This window comes from Phocoena phocoena, chromosome 9 (genome assembly GCF_963924675.1).
Source record: "Phocoena phocoena chromosome 9, mPhoPho1.1, whole genome shotgun sequence".
Classification (NCBI taxonomy): Eukaryota; Metazoa; Chordata; class Mammalia; order Artiodactyla; family Phocoenidae; genus Phocoena; species Phocoena phocoena.
This window is the reverse complement of record NC_089227.1, coordinates 85658161-85684274: the sequence shown is the minus strand read 5'-3', so window position 1 is coordinate 85684274 and position 26114 is coordinate 85658161. Positions and strand designations below refer to the sequence as shown.

The 26114-nt window shown below is 45.1% G+C and overlaps 1 protein-coding gene across 4 annotated transcripts in view; it reads left to right on the top strand.

Annotated features, from left to right (window-relative positions):
* The window catches only part of PLXNA4 (plexin A4), a 371857-nt gene that overhangs the window by 135878 nt on the left and 209865 nt on the right, over positions 1–26114 (top strand). Inside the window, exon 3 of one of the 4 annotated variants that reach the window (XM_065884181.1) lies at positions 1383–1429. The exons of the other annotated variants lie outside the window; for them this stretch is intronic. Within the exon in view, the coding sequence (XP_065740253.1) occupies positions 1383–1429 (47 nt within the window). The remainder of the gene's footprint in view (positions 1–1382; positions 1430–26114) is intronic. 4 annotated transcript variants of the gene reach the window in all.

The following is a 26114-nucleotide window of genomic DNA, read 5'->3' as shown; positions in this document are numbered from 1 at the left end:
AGCAGACAGGCTCAAGCTGTTGCTCCTCTGGCCTGGTGCCCTGCTGGAGCAAGATGGCGGCCACTGCAGCCCGGGAAGCAGCAAAGGAGGGATGGGAATTCATCACCTGCTCTTGGCCAGGCCCAGGCTGACTTCAATTTGAGTTGCATCAACCTTGATCTCTTTGTGATCCTTTAACTTCTCCAGGAAGTATTCCAAACAGGCATTACTAATCGAAATTTTAAAAGAGATGGTAACAGTACAGTGGTCCCTCAGAAAATTAAAGAGAGTTGTCGTGATTCATCAGTTCCTCTTCTGGGGTATATACCCAAAAGAATTTAAAGCAGGGACTTGAACAGGTATCTGCCCACTAAGGTTTATAGCAGCGTCATTCACACTAGCCAAAAGTTGAAAACAGCCCAAGTGTCCATTGACAGCTGAATGGATACACAAAATGTGGTCTGTACATACGATGGAGTAGTCTTCAGCCTTAAAGAAGAAGATGACTCTTATACACGCTACAACATGGATGACACGGATGAACCTTGGAGACACGCTAAGTGGAATATTTACAAAAGAGTAAATACCGTGTGGTTCCACTTTTATAAGGTCCTAGAATAGTCAAAGTCATAGGCACAGAAAGTGCAGTGGTGGTTGCCAGGGGCCAGAGGAGGGGAGAACGGGGAGTTATTGTTTAATGGATGTAGAATTTCAGTTTGGGAAGATGAAAAAGTTCTGGAGATGAATAGTGGTGATGGTTGCACAGCACTGTGAATGTACTTAATGTCACTGAACTGTACCCTTAAAGTTTTGTTAAAATGGTCAATTTTACGTTATATATATATTTTACCACAATGTTAGAAAAGGAATAACATGTATAAACGTGTTTCACAAATTGCAGAGTCCATTTAGGTATATCAGTTTTCCTGTCATTAGTGTTAGTCCTAATGATAGAGCACCTGTGACTCAGAGAGCTTTGGTCTTTTCTAAGGTCATAGATCATGGTGTTTTGACTTCATATCCAGTGCTCTTTTCAGTTACCAGGGATGGCATATACATGACATATGGTACTAGCGCTTTCTTCTACCCCTATAGCAGACATCAGTCAATTGAGCACTACGCTTTTTCTGATGAAATTCAAACATATCCTCAGAATCATTCTTATATATATATATATATATATATATATATATATATTTTTTTTTTTTTTTTGGTGGGGGGCTGTGTTGGGTCTTCATTGCTGCACGTGTGCTTTCTCTAGTTGCAGCAAGCGGGGGCTACTCTTTCTTGCGGTGCGCGGGCTTCTCATTGCGGTGGCTTCTCTTGTTGTGGAGCGTGGGCTCAGTAGTTGTGGCTCGTGGGCTCTAGAGCACAGGCTCAGTAGTTGTGGCACACGGACCTAGTTGCTCCGCGGCATATGGGATCTTCCCGGACCAGGGCTCGAACCTGTGTCCCCCGCATTGGCAGGTGGATTCTTAACCAGTACGTCTCCAGGGAAACCCTCTCAGAATCATTCTTAACGCAGGTAGTCGCTGTCAATCAGCCAGAATTACATACCAGGTGCAGGTTACTTCCCATCTCTGCACTTCTAGCATTGGCATCAGTTTTTTAGTTTAGGTGCCCCTGATTTATCACTATTTCCTCGTGAAATTTCAGAGATTCATGAGACTGGTGTAGAAAGGGCATGACCCTCTTTGGGGAGCAGTGAGCCTAGTTACACAGATTCCCGGCCTAGAAATGAGTCAAGTGCTTGCAGACTTGTCTTATTTGAATATTGCTGCCCTCTGCCACCTCTCTGAGGTTGGTGTAGCAGCCCTGTCTCATGGAGGGAACCCCTTACTGCAGGTGGATCTGCAGAAAATCCACTCACAATGGAAATATGAATTGAAGGCCTCTCGTCACTTCCCTCCCATCTTGGTCTACTTGACCAAGCTATCAAGTCCTCTAAATTGTCTCAGGCCTTATGAGGGTAGAGGATCTGTGACTGGGAGTGGGTCCCTGGTGACCTAGTGGCCTTTTGAACTCCCTCTAGTTACATACTCCTCGTTTTTATTTGTGGGTGTCCTGGGCTCAATAGCTGGTCATACCTCACTTCAAATCTAATTGAGTTATTGATGCAAGTAAAGAAAAGAAAGGAAACAAGTTTGGTGTCAATTTCTATTCTTTTTCTTTTTCAAATGTTCTTCTTTACTTTGAAAGATCAAAGGAGGGTCAAAGAGAACTTTTTTTTACCACCTCCCCCATCATAATATAATACAGGAGGGAAAATTCCAGCAAATGCAATTGTTCTCAGACATCTTTTTATTTTTCCTTTCAGTGGCTTTGATTTAGGTCCCATGGCTTTAATCAAAGTGTTTAAGGGGCACAGAAATGATTCCGTTAAACAAATTCCTTGCCTCACTCGGGCTTCCTACTCTAACCCTTCCTCCTTCCACATTTCTTGTTATTGTTTTTTATTAATGTGGGTTGGAAAAAATATTCTCCCAACGAAGGTTTAGGTGAGACCTGGAGAGAAATGTTATTTTCCGAGCTAATAACAGGATGCTGGCTCAGCCACTCTGCAGCTGACACACCATCCTGCAAACCCGATTGTCCCTTCTCTCCTTCTCTCTTTGCTGAATTCATCCATCACTCTGGGCAAAATAAATAAAAGGCCCGATAAACAAATCAATCAATCCATCTTCTTCTCTGAGCTCATGAGGCACCTACAGTGGCCACACAGTGGGTTTCTGTTCTCACAGCGGTGAGTCTGACACCAGGCATCTCAGGGCCATGGGACCCTTTGGAGATGTTGGCTTCTGTCACTGGATGGCACTGGGGCACAGTGAACGGCCCCCATGGTTGCCATCTCTGCCTCGTGCCCTCTTGGGACACCTCTCTCTCCCAGCTCCTCCCAGTTTTCCCTGGAAGGTGCTCTGTGAGTTCACATCTAGCATGCAGCAGCAGCCTGCCCCTTGGGCTCATTACGGCTGACTCCCTGGGGAGAGGGGATGGCATTGAGGACCATCCGTATCAAGGCCAGCACCTTGGAACAGGCTGGCAGGCAGCTTGCAGTAATACAATACATTTTACTGTCTCTGTGCGCCATTTAGCATTCTGCAGAAATTTACTGAGCATCTCTGCAGGGTTAAGAACAGGGCCAGCCACCAGGGATAAAAGGTGCATACGGCAGTTGTGGCCCATGTCTTCAAGTCGTATGCATTCAGTAGACTGATATAGAGGGGCAGGGGCTAGACAAGGTTGGGAGTCCAGGACTGTGCATATTCAATCAGCCAACGAGGAGGGCAACACCCACCAGCTACTTCTTCAAGCAGACCTCTGTGCCATAGTCTAAGCTCCAGTGTGGACAGAGGCACTGGCCTCTCTGCAACAGTCCTGGGTTTGGGCTTCCTCTTCCAGATCTGTGTGTGTGTGTGCGTGCGCGTGTGCACGTGTGCGCGCGTGCGTTTATGTGTCTCTGTGTGTGTGTGTTTGGTTGAGGGATGCCTCATTTAGCTCTGAGGGCTAAGCCTGTAAAAAATATCCAATACGCCTGCTAAAGAAAGGAACTCTCAGAGCCCGTATTTCTTGTAGTCCCCTAGTCTGCAGAGTTGCTGAGTATCTTTGATCTGTATTTTAAGGGCAAGCCCCTCCTTTGCTCTGATCTTCATATCGTCTATCTTGGTGTAGTGGGGAAGGGTTGGTGCCTGGGACCTGGGGCGGCGGCGGGGGGCGGGGGGAATAAATAATTGACAAAGCACACTCTCCCGAGCTGTTCTGGAGTTCATTAGGGAGGCCTGAGGGGCAGTGGGAGCTCTCAAGGCTATTTGGAGGTGAGGGGCAGACCGTGCGGTTCTGAGCAGCTGAACTGGCAGAAAGGTGAGCTTAGGAGGAGAATGTGCCCATGCTTCTGGGGTGTGTAGCCATGGTCCTGAAAGCTGGGTAATTCGGTAAAATGAGAAAAGGGATGCTGTGTCTTTAACAGCAGGTCCCTAAAGGGAATATATTTGTTAAACATTATAATTACCCTTCAGCAACTGAATTCCATGGCAAAGGAGAACTCAATAGCAATTGAGAACTATATAGCAATTGAAGCCACACCGAAGCCCATTACTGTTTCTCAAATGATGCTTTCATTTAGATGAGGCAGATAATTATACATTTTGATTAGGTCACTGCGCTCAAGGGGATACGGCAGTTTTCAGGATTGCCCCCCTCCCTGTAAATAATGTCCTGGAATGGCAGCCGTCTCCCAGCTGTCTTTCCTCCTTTCTTTCTAGATCTAGATAACGAGATAAAGATACAGATGCACAGACACAGACACAGACATATACATATGCAGGTACAGTTCCATTTTTCTGTCTCTGCCTTAACACTTAGGGACACTGAGATGTGTGAGTCTGTGGCCAGGATGGAAGAGATCAGAACTAATATAATAATACCTTAGGTGTTATACTTCGTTTTACAAAATGTATTTACATGCATTGTTTCTTTTGATCACTGCAAGGTTTCTTTAGAAACCTTGATTTTTTTTTTTTTTCTTCTGAATTAGGAGGGGGCTGGACTAAAACCAAACAAAATAAAACAAATCTCTCAGGTGCCCTCCAGCTCTGGTCTTGAGCCTATTCATATTGTCCTTTCACAGATGAGAGGACGGAGTCTGGGGAGGTCAAATGACCGTCCCAGGGCCACCTGGCTCTTTAAGATGTCGACCTGAGTACAGAGCCCCAAGTCTTCTGAATCTGGTGTTTTTTCCTCTACACGATGCTCTACCCTCCAGTGGATTCTAATTGCGTTCATGATAAAACTAAATGCAGCGTATGTGGCCTGCGGGGTCTCGGCTGCTCCCAGGCCTGCCTTGCTGGTCCTGCGCCTCTTCCCCCTTGAGTTGCCCCGTACCTGCTCTGTCCTGGAAGAACCCCGCCCCTGCCCGGGAGCAACACCGATGAGAACAAGACTTCAGTACCCCTTTCACGTTTTCTTCACAGAAGTTGCCACAATTGTAACAACTCATTTGCAAAAGTTAAAAAAAAAAAGAGAGAGAAAAAAAGTGTGTTTCACCCCTTTATCTCTAGTACCTGCCAGAGTTGCTGTCATATAGCAAGCATCGAATTAATATTTGTTGAATGAACTTGTGCGTTAAGGAATTAACTGTGAATAAATAATGGCTGGGAACCTCTGAAATCACTGTCTCTGAAGATCCTGTAGAGCTAATTACTTCCAGAAAATTTAATAAAACGCAATCATTTCCTCACTCCGTTTTTCTTCTCCACCAGCACTCTTCCTCCAAACTCTTTGGCCAATTTCTGCTATATTTAGAGACCCTGCCGCTATCTAGTTAGACCAACAGTACATATTCTTCGAGTTTTTTTCTTCCTGAAGCATGTGGGTGCATTGCTTCAGGATCAGTTTTTCGTATAAAGGACATTCCTTTGAGACAGTGGGCTTGAAACCCCCCTGGTTTTCAGATGAGAAACCTGAGTCGTAGACGCCCTCTACAGATGACAAACATCTGGGTTAAAAGGTTTCATATATTTCAAAATATCTGGATAATTAAATAAACTTCTCAGGTCCCTTCCAGATGGTTGATGCCACATAGATGGAGCCACAGAAAGACTTTGTTTCAGAATCTGAAAAATAAGCTAGGGGTGGTAGTGGAATTTGAATCTTGTTCACAAGTCTTCATGTCCATTGAGGTGCATTGCCTAGGAAAATAAATATATATATAGTTGTCCTTCCCTCTGAGTGGACTGCTCTGTGTCCAGCCACCTGCTTTCTGGCAGGGGTCTCCCTGTAATTCCTCTCTCTACCTTTGGCCTAACAAAATCCTTCACTCTAACTTGGGCTCAGCCCAGCACTGTTATTTATTTATTAGCATTGCCTGCGGAGTTCTAAGACCACCGGGCCTACGCACAAATCTATAAAAACACACAATGCAATTTCCAAACACTGCAGTATACTCCCCCCGAAGAGTCCACCGTCGCTGGAGATCTTAGACTAAAAAGGTTTGTGTTGGAGGTGAAGAGAAGGCCGGCTTTCTACGAATTGAATGAAGAGGGAGATGTGAAGCCCTTGATTCTTTCTTGGGAAAAGTTCTCAGCCCCCCACCTGCCTGAGATGAAATGTCAGAGGCTCTGGCTGATCGTGGCAAACTGGGTAGAGAGACAACAAATGAATTTTGGTGTCTTGGTATCTTAAGATTCCCCAAAGTGGACATGGATTCAGAGCCTACCTATTGCACAACTCCTGAGGGCATCATTTACAAAGAGCGTATGATTTGTGTCGCTAAGAGCTATGGTAGCCTTGGGGGGACTCCCATTTGGCTGGAATCCTGGATATGAGCAGCTTTTCTTGAGTCACACACTCCCGACCACCAGAGGAAGGTGAAGGAAGTCCCTTGCAGAGGAGGATCACAAAGGTGAGAGGATGTAGAGAAGAGAAGGACAGGGAAACACAGGGCACAGAGCTTTGCACTCAGCACACCGTGGTGGGCCACACCTTGGCTGAGCAGATCTGACTTACCAGCCACCTCCTCTGTTTACCCCTGTGGGCTCTGCAAAGATCATCATTTCCTGTGGATGCATTTAAAAATGTTGGGGAGTTCTGCTGGGTTTAGATGGAGGTGTCTCTGGACGCAAGTAAAATTTCAAGGCTCTTATGTCTGGAAGAGACTTCTGGCTGAGAAACATCCCTTCCCTGCTACCAGTCTGTCCATTTGGATGCTGACGCCTGTGTAAGCAGGGATGTTGCTATAATGTTGAAGCCCTTGGAAACAGGTGGATTCACAACCTCTCCTTGAGAATCCTCCTTCCCTATGTCCCCGTCTTCTTTGTTCTTGAATGTGAATCCCTCCAGGAGCATTTTTCACTCTCTAACACATGTTTGAAGGAAGAAGAAAGTTGGTTACTATCATTCCTATGAGAGCTCCACACATAGAGGAACAGTCCTAATTTGATCCGGCCTCCAATTTTTTGTTTGGGTTAAAGCTTTGATACGTTCTCTGTTTGACCTTTAAAAATCCCCTTTGCTTGCCTCTGGACTTCTCAGGACTTGCTGAGGATATGGAACCCAATATTTCCTGAGGCTGAATAATTTTCCAGCCATGTCCTTGTTCCTGGATAATTGGTTCTATGATACCGCCACCTGGGTCTCACTTCCATTATGGTGGCCAACAGCAGTGGACTTAGATCTGTCCTAGCCAAACAGCCAAAACAGCTACGGGTGATAAAGAAAAGAAAAGGGCTGCTCCCTTGCGAGAGTCTGCCATTCTGTGTTGTTCTTGGTTCAGAGTAAAAGTGAGAATATAGGACTATTTAAAACATGAACCCCTCTACTTTTGTTTTCTAAAAACAGCATTGACCAAACACAGGAAGTTCATCTTTAATATCACTGTTTATAAGCTGTCAGCAATGTTTGCTGTGGTTATAATTGGTATCATTAAGCCTAGGTGACATTATTAATGCTGCTGATTAAATTGCTATAAACCTAACTTCACCATTTATACAAACAGCTGCATCTGAGCTGACAGTGTTCACACTGGAGCACGGGGACAAGAATACAGGCCCGCTGGCAGGCGCAGTCGGGAAGAAAAAGGAACCCCAATTTGTTACCTACCTGTCAGAGCTTCTAAGAAGATCCAGTTCCAGACATCTTCACTCACTATTAGTAAAGTGTTTTCACTTTCTAAAACAGTTCTTTTGAGAACGGGACATCCTGATTCTGTGAGAGCACTTTATAAAGGGATGTCAAGATATCCCCCTTCTTGCCCTCCTGTCCCCGAGTCTCTCCTTCCTCCTCCCTTCAAACCTCCCATCAGTTATCTGCTGCTGTGTTGTGGTCATTTCTCAGTCTTTACCTGTCTGCGATTCTACCACTTAACAAGATGAATACCTGCCCCCCCTTTTTTAAATTTAATTCTTTATCGCGGTAAAAAAAACACGAGATGAGATCTACCCTATTAAGAAATTCTTGTGTATAGTACATTGTTAACTACAAGCACAATGTTACCAGCAGGTCTCTAGAACTTTCTCGTCTTGCACAATTGCAGTTCTATACCCACTGAACAGCAACTCCCCATTTTCCCCTCCCCCCTGCTTCTGGCAACCACCATTCTACTTTCTGCTTTTATGAGTTTGACTATGTCGTATAAGCAGACTCATGCGGCATTTGTCCTGTGACTGATTTATTTCACTGAGCAGAATGTCCTCAGGGTTCCCCCATGTTGTAGCATATGATAGGTTTTCCTGCCTTTTTAAAGCTGAATAATATTCCATTCTATGTATATACCACATTTTCTTTATCCATTCATACACTGATGGACATTTAGATTGTTTCTACCTAAATTGTGAATAATGCTGCAATGAACATGGGAGTGAAAATATCTCTTCAAGATATTGTTTTTAATTCATTTGGATAAATCCCCAGAAGATGGATTGCAGGCTCATAGGGTAGCTCTACTTTTAATTTTTGACCTCCGTACTGTTTTCAGCAGTGGCTGCACCAGTTTACAGTCCAACCAACATAGCACAAGGGCTCTTCTCCACATCATCACCAACACTTGTTATTTTCTGTTTTTGTTTTTGTTTTGTTTCTTTTTTGGCTGCACCACGCAGCTTGTGGGATCTCAGTTACCCTGACCTGAGATTAAACCCGAACCACAGCAGTGATATCCCAGTATCCTAACCACTAGGCCGCCAGGGAACTCCCTATTTTCTGTTTTTTTGTTTTGTTCTGTTTTGTTTTATAATGGCCACCCTATCAGGTATGAGGTGACTTTCTCATTGTGATTTTGATTTGCATTTCCCTGATGATTAGTGATGTTGAGCATCTTTTCATATGCTGGTTGACCATTTGTATGTCTGTTTTGAGAAATGTATGTTCAAGTCCTTTGCCCATTTTTAAATTGGGTTATTTGGGGGGTTTTTTGGTTACTGAGTTCCTTATGTATTTTGGATTAGTTCCTTATATATTAACCCCTTATCAGATATGTGGTTTGCAAATATTTTCGTCCTACTTTAGATTGCCTTTTCACTTTATTGTTTCCTTCACTGCACAGAAGCTTTTAGTTTGATGTAGTCCTACTTGTCTATTTTTGCTTTTGTTTCCTGTGCTTTGGTGTCATATCAGGAAGTCATTGCCAAGACCAATGATATGAAGTTTTTCCCTTATGTTTTCTTCGAGTGTTTTATAATTTCAGGTTAACATTTAAGTCTTTAATCCATTTTCAGTTGATTATTTTTAAATTTTTTATTTATTTATATTTATTTTTGGCTGCCTTGGGTCTTTGTTGCTGCGCGCGGGCTTTCTCTAGTTGTAGCGAGCGCGGGCTGCTCTTCGTTGCGGTGCGCGGGCTTCTCATTGCAGTGGCTTCTCTTGTTGCAGAGCACGGGCTCTAGGCGCGCGGGCTTCAGTAGTTGTGGTCCGTGGGCTCTAGAGCGCAGGCTCCGTGGTTGTGGTGCACGGGCTTATTTGCTCCATGGCATGTGGGATCTTCCCGGACCAGGGATCGAACCCGTGTCCCCTGCGTTGGCAGACGGATTCCCAACCACTGAGCCACTAAGGAAGTCCCTTCAGTTGATTTTTGTGTATGGTGTAAGATAAGGATCCAATTTCATTCTTTTGCTTGTGGAGATCCAGCGTTCCCAACACTGTTAGATGAAGAAACTGTCCTTTTCCCACTGAATTGTCTTGCCACCATTGTCAAAGATTATTTAATCATCTACATATATGCAAGAGTTTATTTCTGAGCTCTGTATTTTGTTCCATTGGTCTGTATGTCTGTCTATATGCTAGTAACATGTTGTTTTGATTACTGTTGTTTTGTAATAGAAAAAAAAGTCAGGAAGTGTAATGCCTCCAGCTTTGTTCTTTTTTCTTAAGATTGGCTATTTGGGGTTCCTTGTGTTTGCATGTGAATTTTAGGATTGATTTTTCTATTTCTTCAAAAAATGCCATTTGGATTTTGATAGGGATTGCATTGAATTTGTAGATCACTTTGGGTAGTATGGACATTTAGCAATATTAAATTTTCCAGTCCATGAACATGGATGTCTTGCTATCTATTTGGGTCTACTGTAATTTCTTTCAACATTGTTTTATGGTTTTCAATATGCAAGTCTTTCACCTCCTTGGTTACATTTATTCTAAAGTATTTTATTCTTTTTGATGCTATTGTAAATGGGATTGTTTTCTTAAATTCCTTTTCAGATTGTTTGTTATTAGTGTGTAGAAATACAAGTGATTTTTGTATATTGATTTGTATCCTACAACTTTGCTGAATTTGCTTATTAATTTCAACCTTTTTTTGGGCATCTTCAGGGTTTTCTGCATATAAGATAATGTCATCTTGCCTAACATTCTTTCTAATTTGGATGCCTTTTATTTCTTTTTCTTGCCTAATTGCTCTAGCTAGGGCTTCTAGTACTATGTTGAGTAGAAGTGGCAAGAGTGGGCATCCTTGCCTCATTCCTGATCTTATCAGAAAAGCTTTCAGTTTTTCACTGTTGAATATGTTAGCTGAGGGCTTTTCATATATTGGCCCCTATTCTATTGAAGCAATTTCCTTCTATTTCTTGTTTGTTGAATGCTTTTATTGTGATAAGATGTTGAATTTTGTCAAATACTTTTTCTGCATCTATTGAGATGACATGAGATTTTTATCCTTCATTATATTAATGTGATGTGTCACATTGATTGACTTTTGTATGTTGAACCATCCTTGCATCCCAGGGATTAAATTCCACTTGGTCATGTTGTATGGTCTTTTTAATGTGATGTTGAATTGGTTTGCTAGTATTTTGTTGAGGATTTTTGCATCTATATTTGTCCAGGAATGTTGAGCTATAGTTTTCCTGTAATGTCTTTGTCTGGCTTTGGTATCAGTTTAATACTGGCCTCATGAGTTTGGAAGTGTTCCCTCCTCTTCAGTTATTTGGGAGAGTTTGAGAAGGAGTGACATTAATTCTTCTTTACATGTTTGGTAGAAATCTCCAGTGAAACTATCTGTTCCTGGACTTTTCTTTGTTGGAAGGTTTTTGATTTTTTTATTCAATCTCCTCACTAGTTATAGGTCTGTTCAGATTTTCTGTTTCTTCATGAATTAGTCATGGTAGGTTGTCTGTTTCTAGGAATTTATCCATTTCTTCTAGATTATCCAATTTGTTGGCATGTACTTGTTCAAAGTAGTCACTTATAATCCTTATTTCTATAGCATCAGTTGTAATGTCTCCCCTTTCATTTCTGATTTTATTTATTTGAGTCTTCTCTCTTTTTTTCTTAGTCTAGCTAAGGGTTTGTCAATTTTGTTGACCTTTTCAAAAAAACAGCTCTTAGTTTCATTTTTTCCTATTGTTGTTCTATTCTCTATTTTGTTTTTTTTTTTGCTTTAGTCTTTGTCATTTCCTTTCTTTTTCTGACTTTGGGCTTGGTTTATTCTTTTTCTAGTTCCTTGAGATGTAAAGTTAGCTGCGTTTCCGAGATCTTACCCCATCCTTCTCAAACACTCTTTTCTCTTGGCCGTAGAGGATCTCTTTTTCTATCTCTCTGTCTATCTCTCTTGCCTCTCCCCTCCCCCTCCCCCACCCCTCCTCTCTCTTTTTCTGTGTTTTCCTTTCTCTCCCTCTCCCTCCCCTCCTTTCTCCCTGTCTACCTGCTGTCACTCCTTCTCATACCCCTTTGTTAGAATGTCTTGGCCCATTATCCTTGCACCTCTTCTTTTCTCTAACTCACTATCTAGGGGAGTCTCATTTAGTTCCTTGTCTTCAAACACTATCTAGACATTGGTGATTTATAAAATCACATCTCCAGTCCCATATCTTTCTCCTGAGTTCCACACTCATGTAAATACCCACATGCCTGCTCAATATCTATACTTGGAAGTCTAATAAAGATTTCAGACTTAACATGCCCAACATTAAACTCTTGATTTCTCTGTAAAATCCTGCCCCACTCCCAGTCTTTTCCAGTAAGTTAATGGCAATTCCACTCTTGTTGCTTAGGCCATACTTTGGAGGTATCCTTGACTCCTCTCTTTCTCTCCCACTGTGTGTTCAATTGGCTATAAAACCTGCTGGATCTGTCTTCCAAATACATGCAGGCTCTGACCATGTCTCACATCTCTACCGCTGTCACTTTAACCCAACTCACAGTATTCCCTTTCCTGGACTGTTGCAATAGCTTCCTTAATGGTTTCCTTGCTTCTTCTCATCCCCCCATCCCAAAGTCTATTCTCAGTGTGGCAACCAGAGGAGACCTTTTAAAACATCAGTGGGTTTGTGTCACTCCTGTACTCAAAATCTTCCAGTGGTTTCCCTTCTCACTCAGAGTAAAATCCACTGTTCTTACAGTGGATTTTCCTTGAGGTCCTTCACCAGCTGGCCTCCTGCTCTCTCTCCACACTCACTCCCTTGCTCAGTAGTCTCCAGACACGTTTGGCCTCTTGGCTATTTCTTCAGCACGCCCCAAAGACTCCCGCCACAGAGTCTCTGCATCTTCAATTCCTTCCTCCTGGAATTCCTTTCTCCCATGTGTCCATATAACTAACTCCCTTCCTTCTTTCAAGCCCCACTGTCGCTTTACCCTGCTGTGTAAAGCAGCCATACCCCCATCTCTGGCACTCTCTACCCGCCTTTCCCAAGCTTATTCCCAGGCTTATTCTTTTTCACAGCACTTAGAAACATCTGACATAGGAGGTATTTATATGTTTATGACTGCTTGTCTCCCCTGCCATCAGGATACAAGCCACATGAGAACAGAGATTTTCTCTTTTTCATCACCGTATCTCTTATACCTAGAACAGTGCCAGGCACACGGTTAGTACTAGATAAATGTTAATTGAATGAATGAATGACGGAGTCTGCTGAGCACCTGATGGTCTCATTTGTCTGGACGTTATGTGGAAACAGAGATTGCTATTGGGTGCGTTTCTTGCTCATAGCCAGTGGGACTTGCCCTTCAGCTAATGAAATCTGACGTCAGCTGTCTTGGAGATTTATCAGTTAGGATGTTTCAGTTGCAACTAATGGAGACCGACTCGGGTTATCTTAATCAAAAAGAGAATTTATGGGGAAGGGTATCAGGGCCTCCCAGATTGATAGGTAGTGGAGGAGCAGGCTTGGATGAAGTACAGGAATCTGGGCACCCTGGCAGCTGCAAGTGTGACAGTCGTCTTTTAGCAAGAACAGTCTGCTGGATGTGCTGTCCCTGCTGTGACTCACCACTGCCATCCTGAACAATTTCTACCATCCTTCTTGTGCATTGCCTGCTGGAGATCCAGAGTCTTGGAAGCAAGACTCCATTGACCAGCCCAGGGCCCTAACTGCCAGAGGCAGGAGAAGAGGGTATCTGGTTCTTTCTGCTTCCAAACTAAGGGCACTTGGCCCTGCCTGCCACCAAGACCTCCCTTAAAGGAGGGTTTCTCCAAAGGAGGGGGTGTTTGGATCTTGGACTACCCCCAAATAAGTCTAGTAGAGGAAGGCATGCATTTGCCTGATCGTTTACCGATCATTGTTTCAAAGCTACTCAAAGACTCATTTACCCTGGAACCACACCAGTGCTGAAAAGGAACTCGGGCATCTTCTCCACATTTCCCTGGGGCTGTCAGCAAGTTGCCTCCCAGGAGGCCTTTGTGGAACTTCAGACCGTTTCTCTAATTCTCTGCCTTTGCCGCATCTGTACAGGCTGGGTGCTAGCAGAGGGAGGAGCTAGAACATCTTCCTTTTTGAAGGAGGAGAATCCCTCTCCAAGAGCTTCCTCGCCCAGACTAATTAGAACCATCTGCAGAGCAGGGGTGCATTAGGGACACACACATATGTGTACAAACAAACACACCCATGGAGCCATGCGCGAAGCAGCCTGTCCCTGCGTCAGTTACCTACACATGTTAGTGCTGAACGACACTGAGGGTAATGACAGTGCTTTCTGATTAAAAGTTATTTTTATGAAAGACACTAGCCTACCGCCCTCCACCCTCTGAATATTCTATTCCCTGATGAGAAAAGAAGAGCTGTAATGACACAACAGTAAAAAATGTGAATATAAAGCACTTCTACTCCAGATAACCAAGCCCTAAAAAGATTTGAGGCCCTAGTGGGTTTCAAATAAAAACTCTTTCTGCCTTAATTCTGAAGACCATGAGTCTACAGTGATATAATTCATGTTTGTGAATTTCAGCTCATCCCTGATTTAAACTTCTTGTTGAACACATGCTCAGTGTACGCTCACGCACGCACACAGACACGCACAAGCGATCTGCCGGTGCCCCCAGCTCACGGGCATGCACAGTTCTGGCTGTAATAATTCAGATGCCATTAATCCAATCCCGCCAGGACAGTTGCTCCTTTGATGTTCCCTTGGGGGAACATTGCAGGAGGTTCCCCTCTCTTACGGATGTGGAACTCTCTGGGGGCCAGTGAGCAATGAGGACATTTGTTGAGGTGGGGAAGAGAAAAAAAAAAAAAACCTGAGTTTGGCCTCCATAAGGGAAACAGATCTGCCATGAAAAGAGCACAGGCATTCAGGAGGTGCAAAGCCTTCAAGAGGCCCAACAGACTTGGTTAATGCCAGACAAGAGGGCCTTCTCTGCAGAGAACAGGACATCTGGGACCCCATGGCAGGGCAGGGCAGGGCAGGGCAAGGTACTCCCTATCCTTCTGCCTCAGTTTCCCCCCTTGATCAATGGAGGGAGTACATGCTTTCTATGCCTCTCAAAGATAGAACCAGGTCATTCATAGACTTATTCAGTCAGATAAGAACAGTAGAGGAAGCTACACACTGCAGAGATAAGATCATCCTTGTCTGCTTCTCTTTGTTTTGTAATAAGGTTTCCCTCCAGTTTCAGGAAATTCAATATCCCATATACATTGAACTTGCCAAACAGATATTTTAAGGTGTAATACTATGTATTAGAGGGGGAATCTTCCTAATGAATATAAAAAGAAATTCGGTTTGTAAATATTACATTTACAAGCAACCTTTCCTACATACATCCGTTGCACGGAATTGAGTACACAAACATGTGATTAAGTGATAACAATAAGATTACAGCAATTGGCATCACACTGATGCTAAGTTTATAGCGTAACAATTAGCCCTTAAGTGTGAGTTAATAAGGGTGTAAACACGTATTTAAGAATGGATCTAAGAACAACTTAGAAAGTAATCACCAAAAGTATTCTGGGATGGAGCCATAAAAACCAGGCCAGTCATCTCTGCCAGCCAACCAGACATTCTGTTATTTGAGAAAACTAATAATGCAAAACTTATTGCTATAGCAGAAACGTCATAAAAATGTAGTAAAAATAAACAAGCACATGGCTCTGGCAGAAGAGCTGAAAACAAGTGTGGAGATTGAAGACATCAAAGTAAAGCCAAGAAGCATCTTGGCAAGTGGGAGTAGGAGATGTTCACATATATGAGCGGAAAATCTTAAGGGATTTGGTATTTTTTTTTCATGTTTGAGCAATATTTTGGGAAGTGGTATTTCATACATGCTTGTCCCTGTACCAAGATATTTCTCTTCCCAACATTATTTTGTAATGTACTCGACTGGTGAGGTCTGTTTCCGTTATGATGCCTTTTAGTAGAAGTATTTGAAATTTTTAAAGCTCATGGAAGGGGAGAAGACACTCATGGTGTTAAGCCTTTTACTCACCATTTACCTGCATTGCCTCAGTTAATTCTCAAAGCAATCATGATTGGAAGGAACGGGTTCCATTTCTCCTTTTACAGAGGAGGAAACGGCAGCTCTGAGAGGTTGATCGCAGCAGCCAGACGGCAGAGATAGGTCTGATTCCAGAAGCCAAGGGCTTAACCGTGACCCTTTGCTGCTTCACATTCCTACTCTTCGCTTTGCGAGGAGAAAAGAAGGTGATTCTGGTGGGACCCACCACCTGTTCAGTGAATGTTCGTGAACATTCCTCTCCCCATCCAGTGTGTGGACTCCTTCCCGCGCTTCTTCCCCGTTCAGACTCTGCCGCTGCCCAGAGGGGCGGTCCAGGATTGACCAGGGGGAGTCATTTCCCAGCATCTAGCCATTGGGGAGGGGATGGGAGGAGATTCGAAGGCCGAGGCCAACAGGGCGTCCAGCCCCCAATCCCCCGGTCTCTCAGCACCCACGGAAAACCCCAGCACCTCCCACTGAAGGTCAGGTCAGCCTTCATGTCCACAGCTGCCTGGAGTCTCGAAAGGTGAGGCCGCCTCCCTCCATGGGGCCCTGTCTCAGCGTCAGCTGTTGTCTCCCCAGCCTCAGGGGACTCCCGCCGCTCTGAGACCCAAGAGCCCACTCAGTGATGGGCACGCAGCCTCACCCGAGGGGCCTGCGGTGGCCTCTGGGCAGTTTATCAAGGGAGCGGCCGAGGGCGGAGGAAGAGGAGACGGCGGACAGCTGTGTCTGGGGTCTGGGTGGGTTACGGGCCCCCGGATGGCCGCCAGCAGGGGAAGTGGCAGTGCTGGGAGGAGAATACGAGGTTCCTCCTTGCGGGGGCCCTACTCCAGCTGAAAGCAGCCTTCTCACCCCTAAATCCAATTAAAGGCTGATATCATGTCACTGGAAATGTATGCCAATCCTAATATAGTCTAATAAGCCTTAAAATAGCACTCTGTAAGTGGAAAGCCCTGTGGTTTAATTTGATTCAAAGCCTAGTAACAGGCTTAAGAAGAGGGAACTGGCCCCCTTTTATTTTCCAGCTGGTCCTTGCATGCTCCCTTCTCCCCTTCTTTCCTGGCCTCCACTCTCTCTTCCTCTGGAGCTCCGTGGACTGACAGTGAGGCAGGAGCCCGGGGTGGGGGTCCTTCCCCTCAGAGCTTCCGGCTGGCAGGCTCCTGGCCCCGCTCCCTGAGGGAAGGCGGTCCTGGCGCCTGGCAGGGACTCGGGCCTCCATCCTACACACTTGACTCATTCCACCCCTGGACAGGTGCTCGCTGTTTGCTTCGCCACCTTCCACTGGCAGTAAGGGAGATGGAAGTGGGGTTTCTCAAGGCGACCAGAGGGGCCTCGTCACTCCCTCTTCCGAGGCCTGGGTCTTCACTCCCAGGACAGTACAGCCTATGGCCAGTCTCAAACGCCCACCTCTGGGGCTGATGGGATGGATAACTATGGGCAAGTCTCGTGAGCACGGTCTAGAAATTGATTCAAGGACCTGCTTTATAGACCCGTGGTCCAATTCTTGGGAGAGCAAAGAATCCCCAAACATTTAAAAAGCAGAGTTTTAGTGTACACTTTTTTTTTTTTTACAGCTTTACTGAGATATAATTCATATTCCATACAATTCACCCATTTAAAAAGTACAATTCAGTGGCTTTTAGTATAATTACAGAGTTCATCAACCATCGCCACAATCAATTTTGGAACATTTTTATTATTCTGAAAAGAAACTCCACAACCCTTAGCCATCACCCTCCCATGTCTTTTAGTCTTAGAAAACCACTAATCTTCATCTCTACAGATTTGCCTGTTCTAGACGTTTCATCTAAGTGGAATCATCCAATATGCGGTCCTCTGTGACTGATTTCGTTCATGCAACATAGTGTTTTCAAGGTTCATCCGTGTTGTAGCATGTGTCAGTACTTCATCCTTTTTTATTGCTGAATTATATTCTGTTATATGAAGATAGCACAATTTATTTATCCATTCCTCATTTGATGGACTTCTGAGTTCTTTCACTCTTTGATAATAATACTGCTATGAACATTTGTGTACAGGTTTTTGCATGGATATATGTTTTCACTTGTCTTGGATATATACCTAGATTTGGAATTTCGGGATAATATAGTAAATCTATGTCCCAAACCATTTAAGGAACTGTCAGATTGTTTTCCACAGTGGCTGTATCATTTACCTTCCCACCAGCAAAGTGTGAGGGTTCCAATTTCTCCGCATCCTCGCCAATACTTGTTATTGTCTTTTATTACAGCCACCCCAGCGGGTGCGAAGTGGTATCTCATTGTAGTTTTTTTTTTTTTGCTGTACGCGGGCCTCTCACTGTTGTGGCCTCTCCCGTTGAGGAGCACAGGCCCTGGACGCGCAGGCTCAGCGGCCATGGCTCACGGGCCCAGCCGCTCTGCGGCATGTGGGATCTTCCCGGACCGGGGCACGAACCCGCGTCCCCTGCATCGGCAGGCGGACTCTCAACCACTGCGCCACCAGGGAAGCCCTCATTGTAGTTTTGATTCAGATTTTCCTGAACGGATTTAATGGACTCTTGGTCTCAACTGTTCTGCGAGTGATGAATCCAAACCTCAGCTGTGGTGATTAGTAACCAGATAATCTTGAACAGGTAACAGTTTCTCTGAATCTCAGTTTCCAGATCTGTGAATTGGAGGTTGAGATACCTCCTCAGGTCGTGAGGACTAACAGAGAATGTAGGGGAAGCAACCAACTTGCAAAGGGTAGGCACGCAATACACCTTCCTTCCCTTCCCCCACTCCTGGTACTTCCACCTCCATTTTCACGCTGGCACAATGGGAATGCTATTTATATGTGCTCCACCAATTTTACAACAAGGTCAGGAGGAAGAATATAACTTTAAAAAGAGAAAGAGGGGTGATGACGGATTGAGTTGGGACAAAGAAAAATAGCGTTTGATGCCAAGATAAAGAAATTGAAGTTTTTCTTTTTTTTAACAAGGAGAATCAAAAGGTGAGGAGTGATATAATAACCGTCTTCAATATAAGCGAGGTTATTATGTGGGATGGTGACCAGCTGTTCCCCATCTCCACTAAGGACATCAGAAGAAAAAATGCATTTAAACTGTGAGAAGTAGCCTGTAGCTTAGTTATTAGGAAGAGCTCCTTTGCTGTCAGGGTCATGAAACATTGGAATGGGAACTTATCACATTTCCTGTCCCTGAAGGCCTCTCCAACTATGGTAAACTGCATCCAGGAGCATGAATGAGATGCCCCGAGGCAGGTCCTTCCATCACACAAACGTTGCAATCCCCGGCCATGCCCACCCTTGGTAGCCGTCCCTGTACAATCCCCCATATGCACTGGGTAGTGTTGTGGGGACCCCTCCATTCCCCCACCACATCCCTCCCACCCTTCACCCCATCTCCCGCCCCACCTCCCCCCAGTTTGGGCTGGATCTGCCTGCTCTCTCCTTACCCTAAACTGTGGGGGACTTGCTGCTTGCCCTGTCTCAGTAGTGACTGCTGTGGTTTCTATACATAGCCCCGGCTTATAACTTCTTTGGCAGCTCCTGGGTTGAAAGGTGCTTTGAAGAGAGAGGGAGAAAAAGAGCTAAATAGCCCTTTTATTTAAAACACACACACGCACACATACTTTCAAGACAAGCTCAAATGTTTGGTCCTTTAATTGATGGCTCGCTGTGGCCGTTATTGTCCTGGGCATGTCTTTGGAGCAGGGGTATTTGGCTGGTGACTTCTGTTTCATGGATGAGCAGATCAATTACATGCTGGGGAGGGCGTAGCATGAGGATCACAGATGGAACAGCTCCGATTTGGGTGCTGCTTCCATTAGGAATCCTGCACTGTCTCTCCTCGGTGGGCACAGTTGTAGCTTCCACCACGGTCGTCCAACCTTCCTCCCATATAGTACAGTGACCAGGAAATGTAAAGAGGATTGTCTCCACCCCCCAGGATCACAGGTGGACTCCCACTGGCCTGAGCTAATCAGGGTGATCCTTTCTGCCTTGTCTCACAGAGTTTGGTCCAGATAATCCTAAACCAGTAAGTGCCCAGAATTTCCCTGGCCCCAGAGGTTCGGGCTTCCCCCTACCCACCTCCACCCCTCCACCCCCATATTTTGGGCTATGCTTTCTTTGCCTTTCTCTTGGCTGCAGGGCACCTAGATACGGCTCCCCACAATCCCGGGAGCCATCAGGAGGGGCCTGGGGTAACCAGAACCCCTGGGACCATCTTCCTGCCCTGTGAGCAACCCTCCAGTTTACCTCATTTTCTACAAGTATGACTTTAATGCAGGCGTCTTGATGTGAAAAGGTTGGGAAACTGAGCCAAAGAGAAGAGGTTTGGATGAGAAGGGAGGACGGGAATTCCTTCATCCCTTCCCTCCCGTACTCAGGGATTCTTTTCAGCTGTGTCCTCGGACTGAGCTTCGCTCAAGGGGAGGCTGGAGGGCCGCTAGAAATATCTTAGGCCTACGTGGGTCTTGTTATTGTGTTAGAGATATGAAAACTGAGGCAAAGAGGCTACCTGGGCAAGGTGACTCAGTTAGCAGTGGCAGGGCCAGCTGAGTGATAGGCAGGTGGGAGAGAGAGGGCAGGTTTACAGCTGATACCTCCTACCCCAGAAATCACTCCTCCAGCACCAACTAAAGGAAAAACCACAAGGCAAATAAAGCTTCCACCTCCTTCCCTGTCATGCCTTCTCCCACGTCTGTCCCAGAAGAGCCACGCCTGGTAAGGCATCCAAATCATAGTGTCTGGCTGTCCTGTGTCCGTGCTTCTGTGCAGGGGAAATCTGGTTCAGATGAACGCCCTGGTGGCATTGAAATGCCTCTGAAGGTCAAATCCTGCCTGGAAAGACTGTAAAAGGGGAGAAGGAGAGGTTGAAGCCAGTGGAAGAAACAAGGATGGCCCAGGCACAAGAGTTGGAAGCTTGGCGTGGGGTCTGGGCTCTGCCACTCGCTGTGTGACCCTAGGCAGCTGCCTTCCCTCCTGGAACTCGGATATGGTTTGCAGACTCTCCTAGGAGCACAAAACCCCCTGTCCCCCTGGGTGACCTGCTCAACACTAGGCCCTCAGATGGCCTCCGCTTCTGTGACCCACCCAGCATTTCCTGCTTGGCCATCTTGGGCATCAAAACTCTTCTCCAGAAATACCTCTTTGCTGGGCTGGCATTGATTTTTGTCCCCAGTCCCTTCTTGAATCTTTTGTTCTCCTTCCCCTTTTCCAGCACAAACACTCACACACACACACACACACACGCGCGCGCGCGTGCGTACAAACAGGCTCATGCTTAGGAGAATCCAAACTTCCTGATGGATACTCCCTCTGTCTGCATCTTGTTTCGTTTCCAGGTGATGAAACTGGCCTTGGGCCTGGGTGGTTGTCATGGAGACTCATCCCAGCTTCCCACCCCACATCGGCCCTCGAGCTCTTCCCGGCAACCTTTCTGGGCTAGAAAAGAAAGATCTGGCATTCCCCTCCTGTTTCTCCTTCTCTGCAGGGAGGATATTCAGCTGAGGGTGCTTTGATGCTACCTAATCTGACTCTCTCCACCAGGGAGAGGGCAATGGCTGGCAACAAACCCAGGAGGTTTTCTGTTTGCCTTGTTGTATCAGCTAATTATCCCAAGGGGTGATCAGAGAAAAGAGAAAAAAAAATGGAATCAGGGTGACGTCCATGTTATTTATATTTTATCATCTTTGGCAAGGTCAGCAGAGGGATGCAGTTTTCTTTCCTTCTCTGACCCTTCCTTTAATGTCATCTTCTTACTGCTGAGCAGATCTTACTGCCTATTGATATTGCCATCAAAAATACCTACCTTCTCATTCAAGGCTCTGAATAGACAGCTCATCAATAATATCTACCTTCACCTCTGCAAGGGCACTTCCTCCAGGAGCTTAGATTGGTCCAGATTTCTAGTAAAATATGTGTATGTGTAATTTATCCAGAACTGATCTCTAAGCATCTCAAAGGACTTTAGCCAGTGTCTTATATTCAGTATAAACTAATCCCTTTCAGTAGACGAGGGAAACTGACTTACAAACTGTAAGTGAGGGATGGCGTGCCTTTTCAGAGAGTCCAGGAAATAAACCAGGTTGAAATCTAGTGACCACAAAGGGAGAACAGTCTAGGTTTCCCAATTGTCCTGTGACCTTTCGGGCATGTTTGGAAAACAAGCCTACCGTAAAAATTCTAGCCACAAGACTTGCTTTGCAGAGAGAGGGGTTGGATTAGCACTGGATGGGGAACCCGATAACCTGGGTTTTAATCCTGCCTTCTCCATTACTGATTTGGCTGAATCACATAATATTTTTGGACTCTGGTTTTTAACATTTCTTTTTTCCTAAAAAACTGAGTTAAAATACCTAGCTGCCTCCCTCTAAGAGATCCAAAGATGTGAAGATACTTTGTAACCTTCAAGGCATGCTAGAAATGCTAAGTTTAATTAAAGCTACAAGACATCTCCTTTGATGCTCACCACCATCCTGTGAGGCTGGCATTATTGTCTAAGGATCAGAGAGATCAGACAACTTGCCCAGAGTCTCCCAGGTAGCAAGCAGCAGTGTCTGGACCAGGATCAGCTGACTTCAACTTGAGGGCCTTTTGGCAGCCCACAGCTGTCTGTGGGAACAAGGTTAACCCAGCGTTGAGACTCAACCTCAGAGAAAGGGTCATTTCAAGGTCATCCCAACAAACAGCCCACTGTACCAGCTCTGGAATGACGTGAAGCTCCGGTGATGAGGAAGTAGAGGAGTCTTATGGCTCCTGCAGCAGATGGGGAAAGAGGAGAAAGGGACAGCGTGGAAAGGAGAAAAAGTAGAGGAAGCCATGTGAACGCCTGTGCTGGCCTGGAAGAGGGGAGGGTAATGTGCTATGCTGAAGGCCTTTGAGACCGGAGAAAATGTGCGTCTTTATCTTTGTCTCTACAATTTATGGTCCAGCTGGGCTCTTTCGCAAGGCCGGGGCTGTTCTGGCACTGCCCGAAGAGTTACTCCTGGGGTGAGACACTGGAGCCCTGGGGCCCTGCCAGGAGCATAATGTAGTCATGGCTGTTGGAGGGAAGTTCCCAGATGGAGTGAGTTGGCTGGCAGAGCCCAGAAGATTTAGAGGACATGACTCTATGGAGTTTCCAGAGCAACCAACTGACCCGCACTCAAGTGGCTCAGAACCATGGATTATATCATTTCCTTACCCAGGGGTTTTGACAGACGCTCCTGTTGACTCATTCATTCATTGATTCAGCGGCAAGCTAGGTAGTTGTTATCATTGTAGATGAGATATAACATGTCTTTCTACAGGAGAGCTCAACATACTGGGTAAATTTGAGCTTTCTTGCCCTCAAGAGACAAACAAGAGCAAAGTATTCATCTTCAATGCTTGTATAACAAGCCCCCATGGATGTGCAAATTAGTACCAGTTTACCATTATCCATAACAAGTACCCAGGAATGTATAAATTATTATAGTTTACCACTGTCCAAATGACTTTTTGGAGTCCTTCATTGCTGAGATAAATGATGATTTTTGAGGTGTCAAATTAGCAGAATAGTTAACCAATGCCATATGTTTGTATGTGCCCTTAGAACTCTAAAATTAGAGTAACCAGTCTTAATGTGTTAAGGGTCTGGACTTTAATGCCTGCTTTGTTGATTACCAGTTAAAACATTCTCCTCATCCATGGGATTTCCCACTCTCACACGTACACCCATTTCCAAAAGGAGTTATTTTAAAGATCTAAGATCTATTCAAATACATGTATGCATCTCCATGTGTTCATTTCACCAACATTTATCAATCGCCGATACCTATTCTGTTGGGGGAAATATTTATTATAGACAAAGATCCAGTGAGAAAGCTGAGGTCCTATGTTCTAGAGGGCACATCCAATCCACGGCGTCCCTCATTTCTCTAATTAGGGGAAGGGTCCTCCTGTAGTGTTTTGTGTTTAGACACAGGATCCCTACATGCCTTGGAGAAATTCTTCTCCCCTAGTTCCACTGAAAAGGGAATTCTTCTCAACTCCACCCTTCCTTGAAACATAAGTAAATTGCAATATAGAAAGTGACAATACTTTTAGGACAGAGGTGGAAATACAAGACATTCTGATGAACAGCTGTTGGGACTCTGCATCCAATCATATAGATGACGGAACAGCGTGAAGGAGGGAAGAGGGAGGAGAAAGCCAAAGTCTGTCACTGAGAGAGCGCACCAGGGGGCTGGACACTGACCCTCACTTGTCGGGGCTGTGCTGACTATTTCTGGTACAGGAAGTAGGCACAGCACAGTCCTTGCTCTCCAGGAGCTGAGACTCTAAATCGTCCTCTATTGCACTGGTCTCCCCACCCCACCTCCCCACCCCCAAGAGCTCAGAGTTCTGAATTTTTTGTTGAAGATCCACACTTCAAAAGTTCTTTATCACATCGTGCCACCCACGGGAAGTGATCGTTTCTGTGGGGCACGCCGAGGCTGCCTCCCCAAGAGCTGAGGGGAAAAGCCATGTCTTGACACGCCTGTGGCCTCTTCCCCGTGGGGACGTGCTCATTTCAAGTGACTTTTCCAGAAGGCATGCAGTCTATTCCTCACAGCTGCCCTTGTGGCGTCTGATAAGGCACGGCGGTCAAGTTGGCATTGGGGGTTATGGGGGTTTCCAGTGGGAGTGAGGGAGGGTGACCACTGTATGGCTCAGTGTTTGTTATCAGAGAGGTGACACCTGCTTTTGCACGTAACCTCTTCTCCATGGGCTCTCAGGCAAGCCTCAGTTTCCCACTTGCTCTCTTCCCAGTGTCTCTTTAAGCCAGGCGACTCTGGAAGGATGACCCTTCCCTTTTCAAAGGACGAAAGTTTCAGAAGGACTGAAGGCTCCCAGGAAGAACAGTGCAATCATGATTATGAAATGGTCCACTGAAAAAGGACATTCTGGACAGAAAGGAGAAAGGTGGTGCCTGGGGCCACGGGGAGGGAGGAACGGGAAGTTGTTTAATGGGTCCAGCGTTTGTTTTGCAAGATGAAGCGTCCTGCGGATGGATGGAGGTGATGGTTGCACAACTATGGGAATGGACCAAACTGGACACTTAAAAAATGATGAAGATGATATATTTTATGTTTTGTGGATTTCACCACAATCAAAAAATTTTTAAAGAGGACTTTCCATCAAAAGCTCATCCCTATTCTTTATCATAGCCTCCTCTCTTCTTTTTATAGTATGATTTTTTCTAGCCTTAAAAAAAAATCTTACTCTTTTCAGCAGATCCTCAACACTAGAACTTTGAATCCTGTCCTTCCTCCCCTTTCCCAGGAGACCTCTGCCAGATACCAGGGTCCCTCAGTCCTCTCGTAAACATCGCAGGGAAAAACACATACTGGACCTGTCAGCCTCAACCAGGCTCCCTCTCTTTAAGCCCAGTTGCAAAAGTCAGAGGTCACAGGCACTCTGGCCTGTGAGGTGACCGGCAGGAATGCTGGCCTTGCATCTGTGCCCCCAAATCCCTGAACCTGAGAAATAGGAAGCGGGAGTCTTGCTTTGGTTGTGCTCTCAAGTGTATTAAAACCCACACTTGTCGATAGCATGAAATTTTAAAGCCCGGCTTAATTTATAATAACAGCAACAATCACAGAAGCTTCTTATTTTGTAGCCAAGATGAATCTGTTTGTAACTCATTATATTCACAGAACCTTTGTTTGCCTAAGTGTATTACGATGGCTTGTGAATTCCATTGTTATTATCGGCGTCGTTATTCGTACCTTGATCCGTGTTATTATTTTCATCGAGTTGCCTTTTTCTTTAGCTTTCAGTAACGTCTTAAAGGCTTTGTCCTGTTTATAATCATAAATTCCTGAACGGCAGGAACGATTTTTCTGATGTTATGGGGAAGAGGGATAGTAAGGGGCAGAGCAAGACTAGCTGGTTTCCTCAAAGCCACATCGATGCCAGAGGAACAAATCCATGACGGTTGGATTCATTCATTCATGCATTTACTGAGGATTCCTTCATGCCTACATGATGCCGAGGCTCAGGCCCCTAAGAGGCAAATGATTACAAATGGGGCAATGGTGTCACCCAGACCTGGGTTCAAAGAATCCCATTTTGACAAAGTGATATATTTAGTCGATAGCTTATGTGAATTTGGCAGTGTTACCATTTACATCTTGTCTCCCTCATTAGATAACAACAGCACCCACTTGCGTATAAAATGTATATAGTAAATGCTTGTATTGTCTGGCACGTAGTAAATACTCAGTAAATGTTAACTGTGGTTGGTTGATCTTCCTCAAGGAGCTCATAAGCCAGAAAAAGGACCAGACCCTGGAATCCCCAGAACTGTGCTGTGAGGGATGGCGTCAGGGCCATAATGAAAATGAATCAAAGTGTGAGGACTGGCCCAGGCACATGCGAAGCTGGGCTGATTGGGACCATTCTGCAAAGGGCTTGAATGCCATCTTAAGTGCTTTAGATTTTGCTGTATTTTAACAATTTTAAGACACACATTTTCCTTCACATTTTAACATCTCCGAACAGA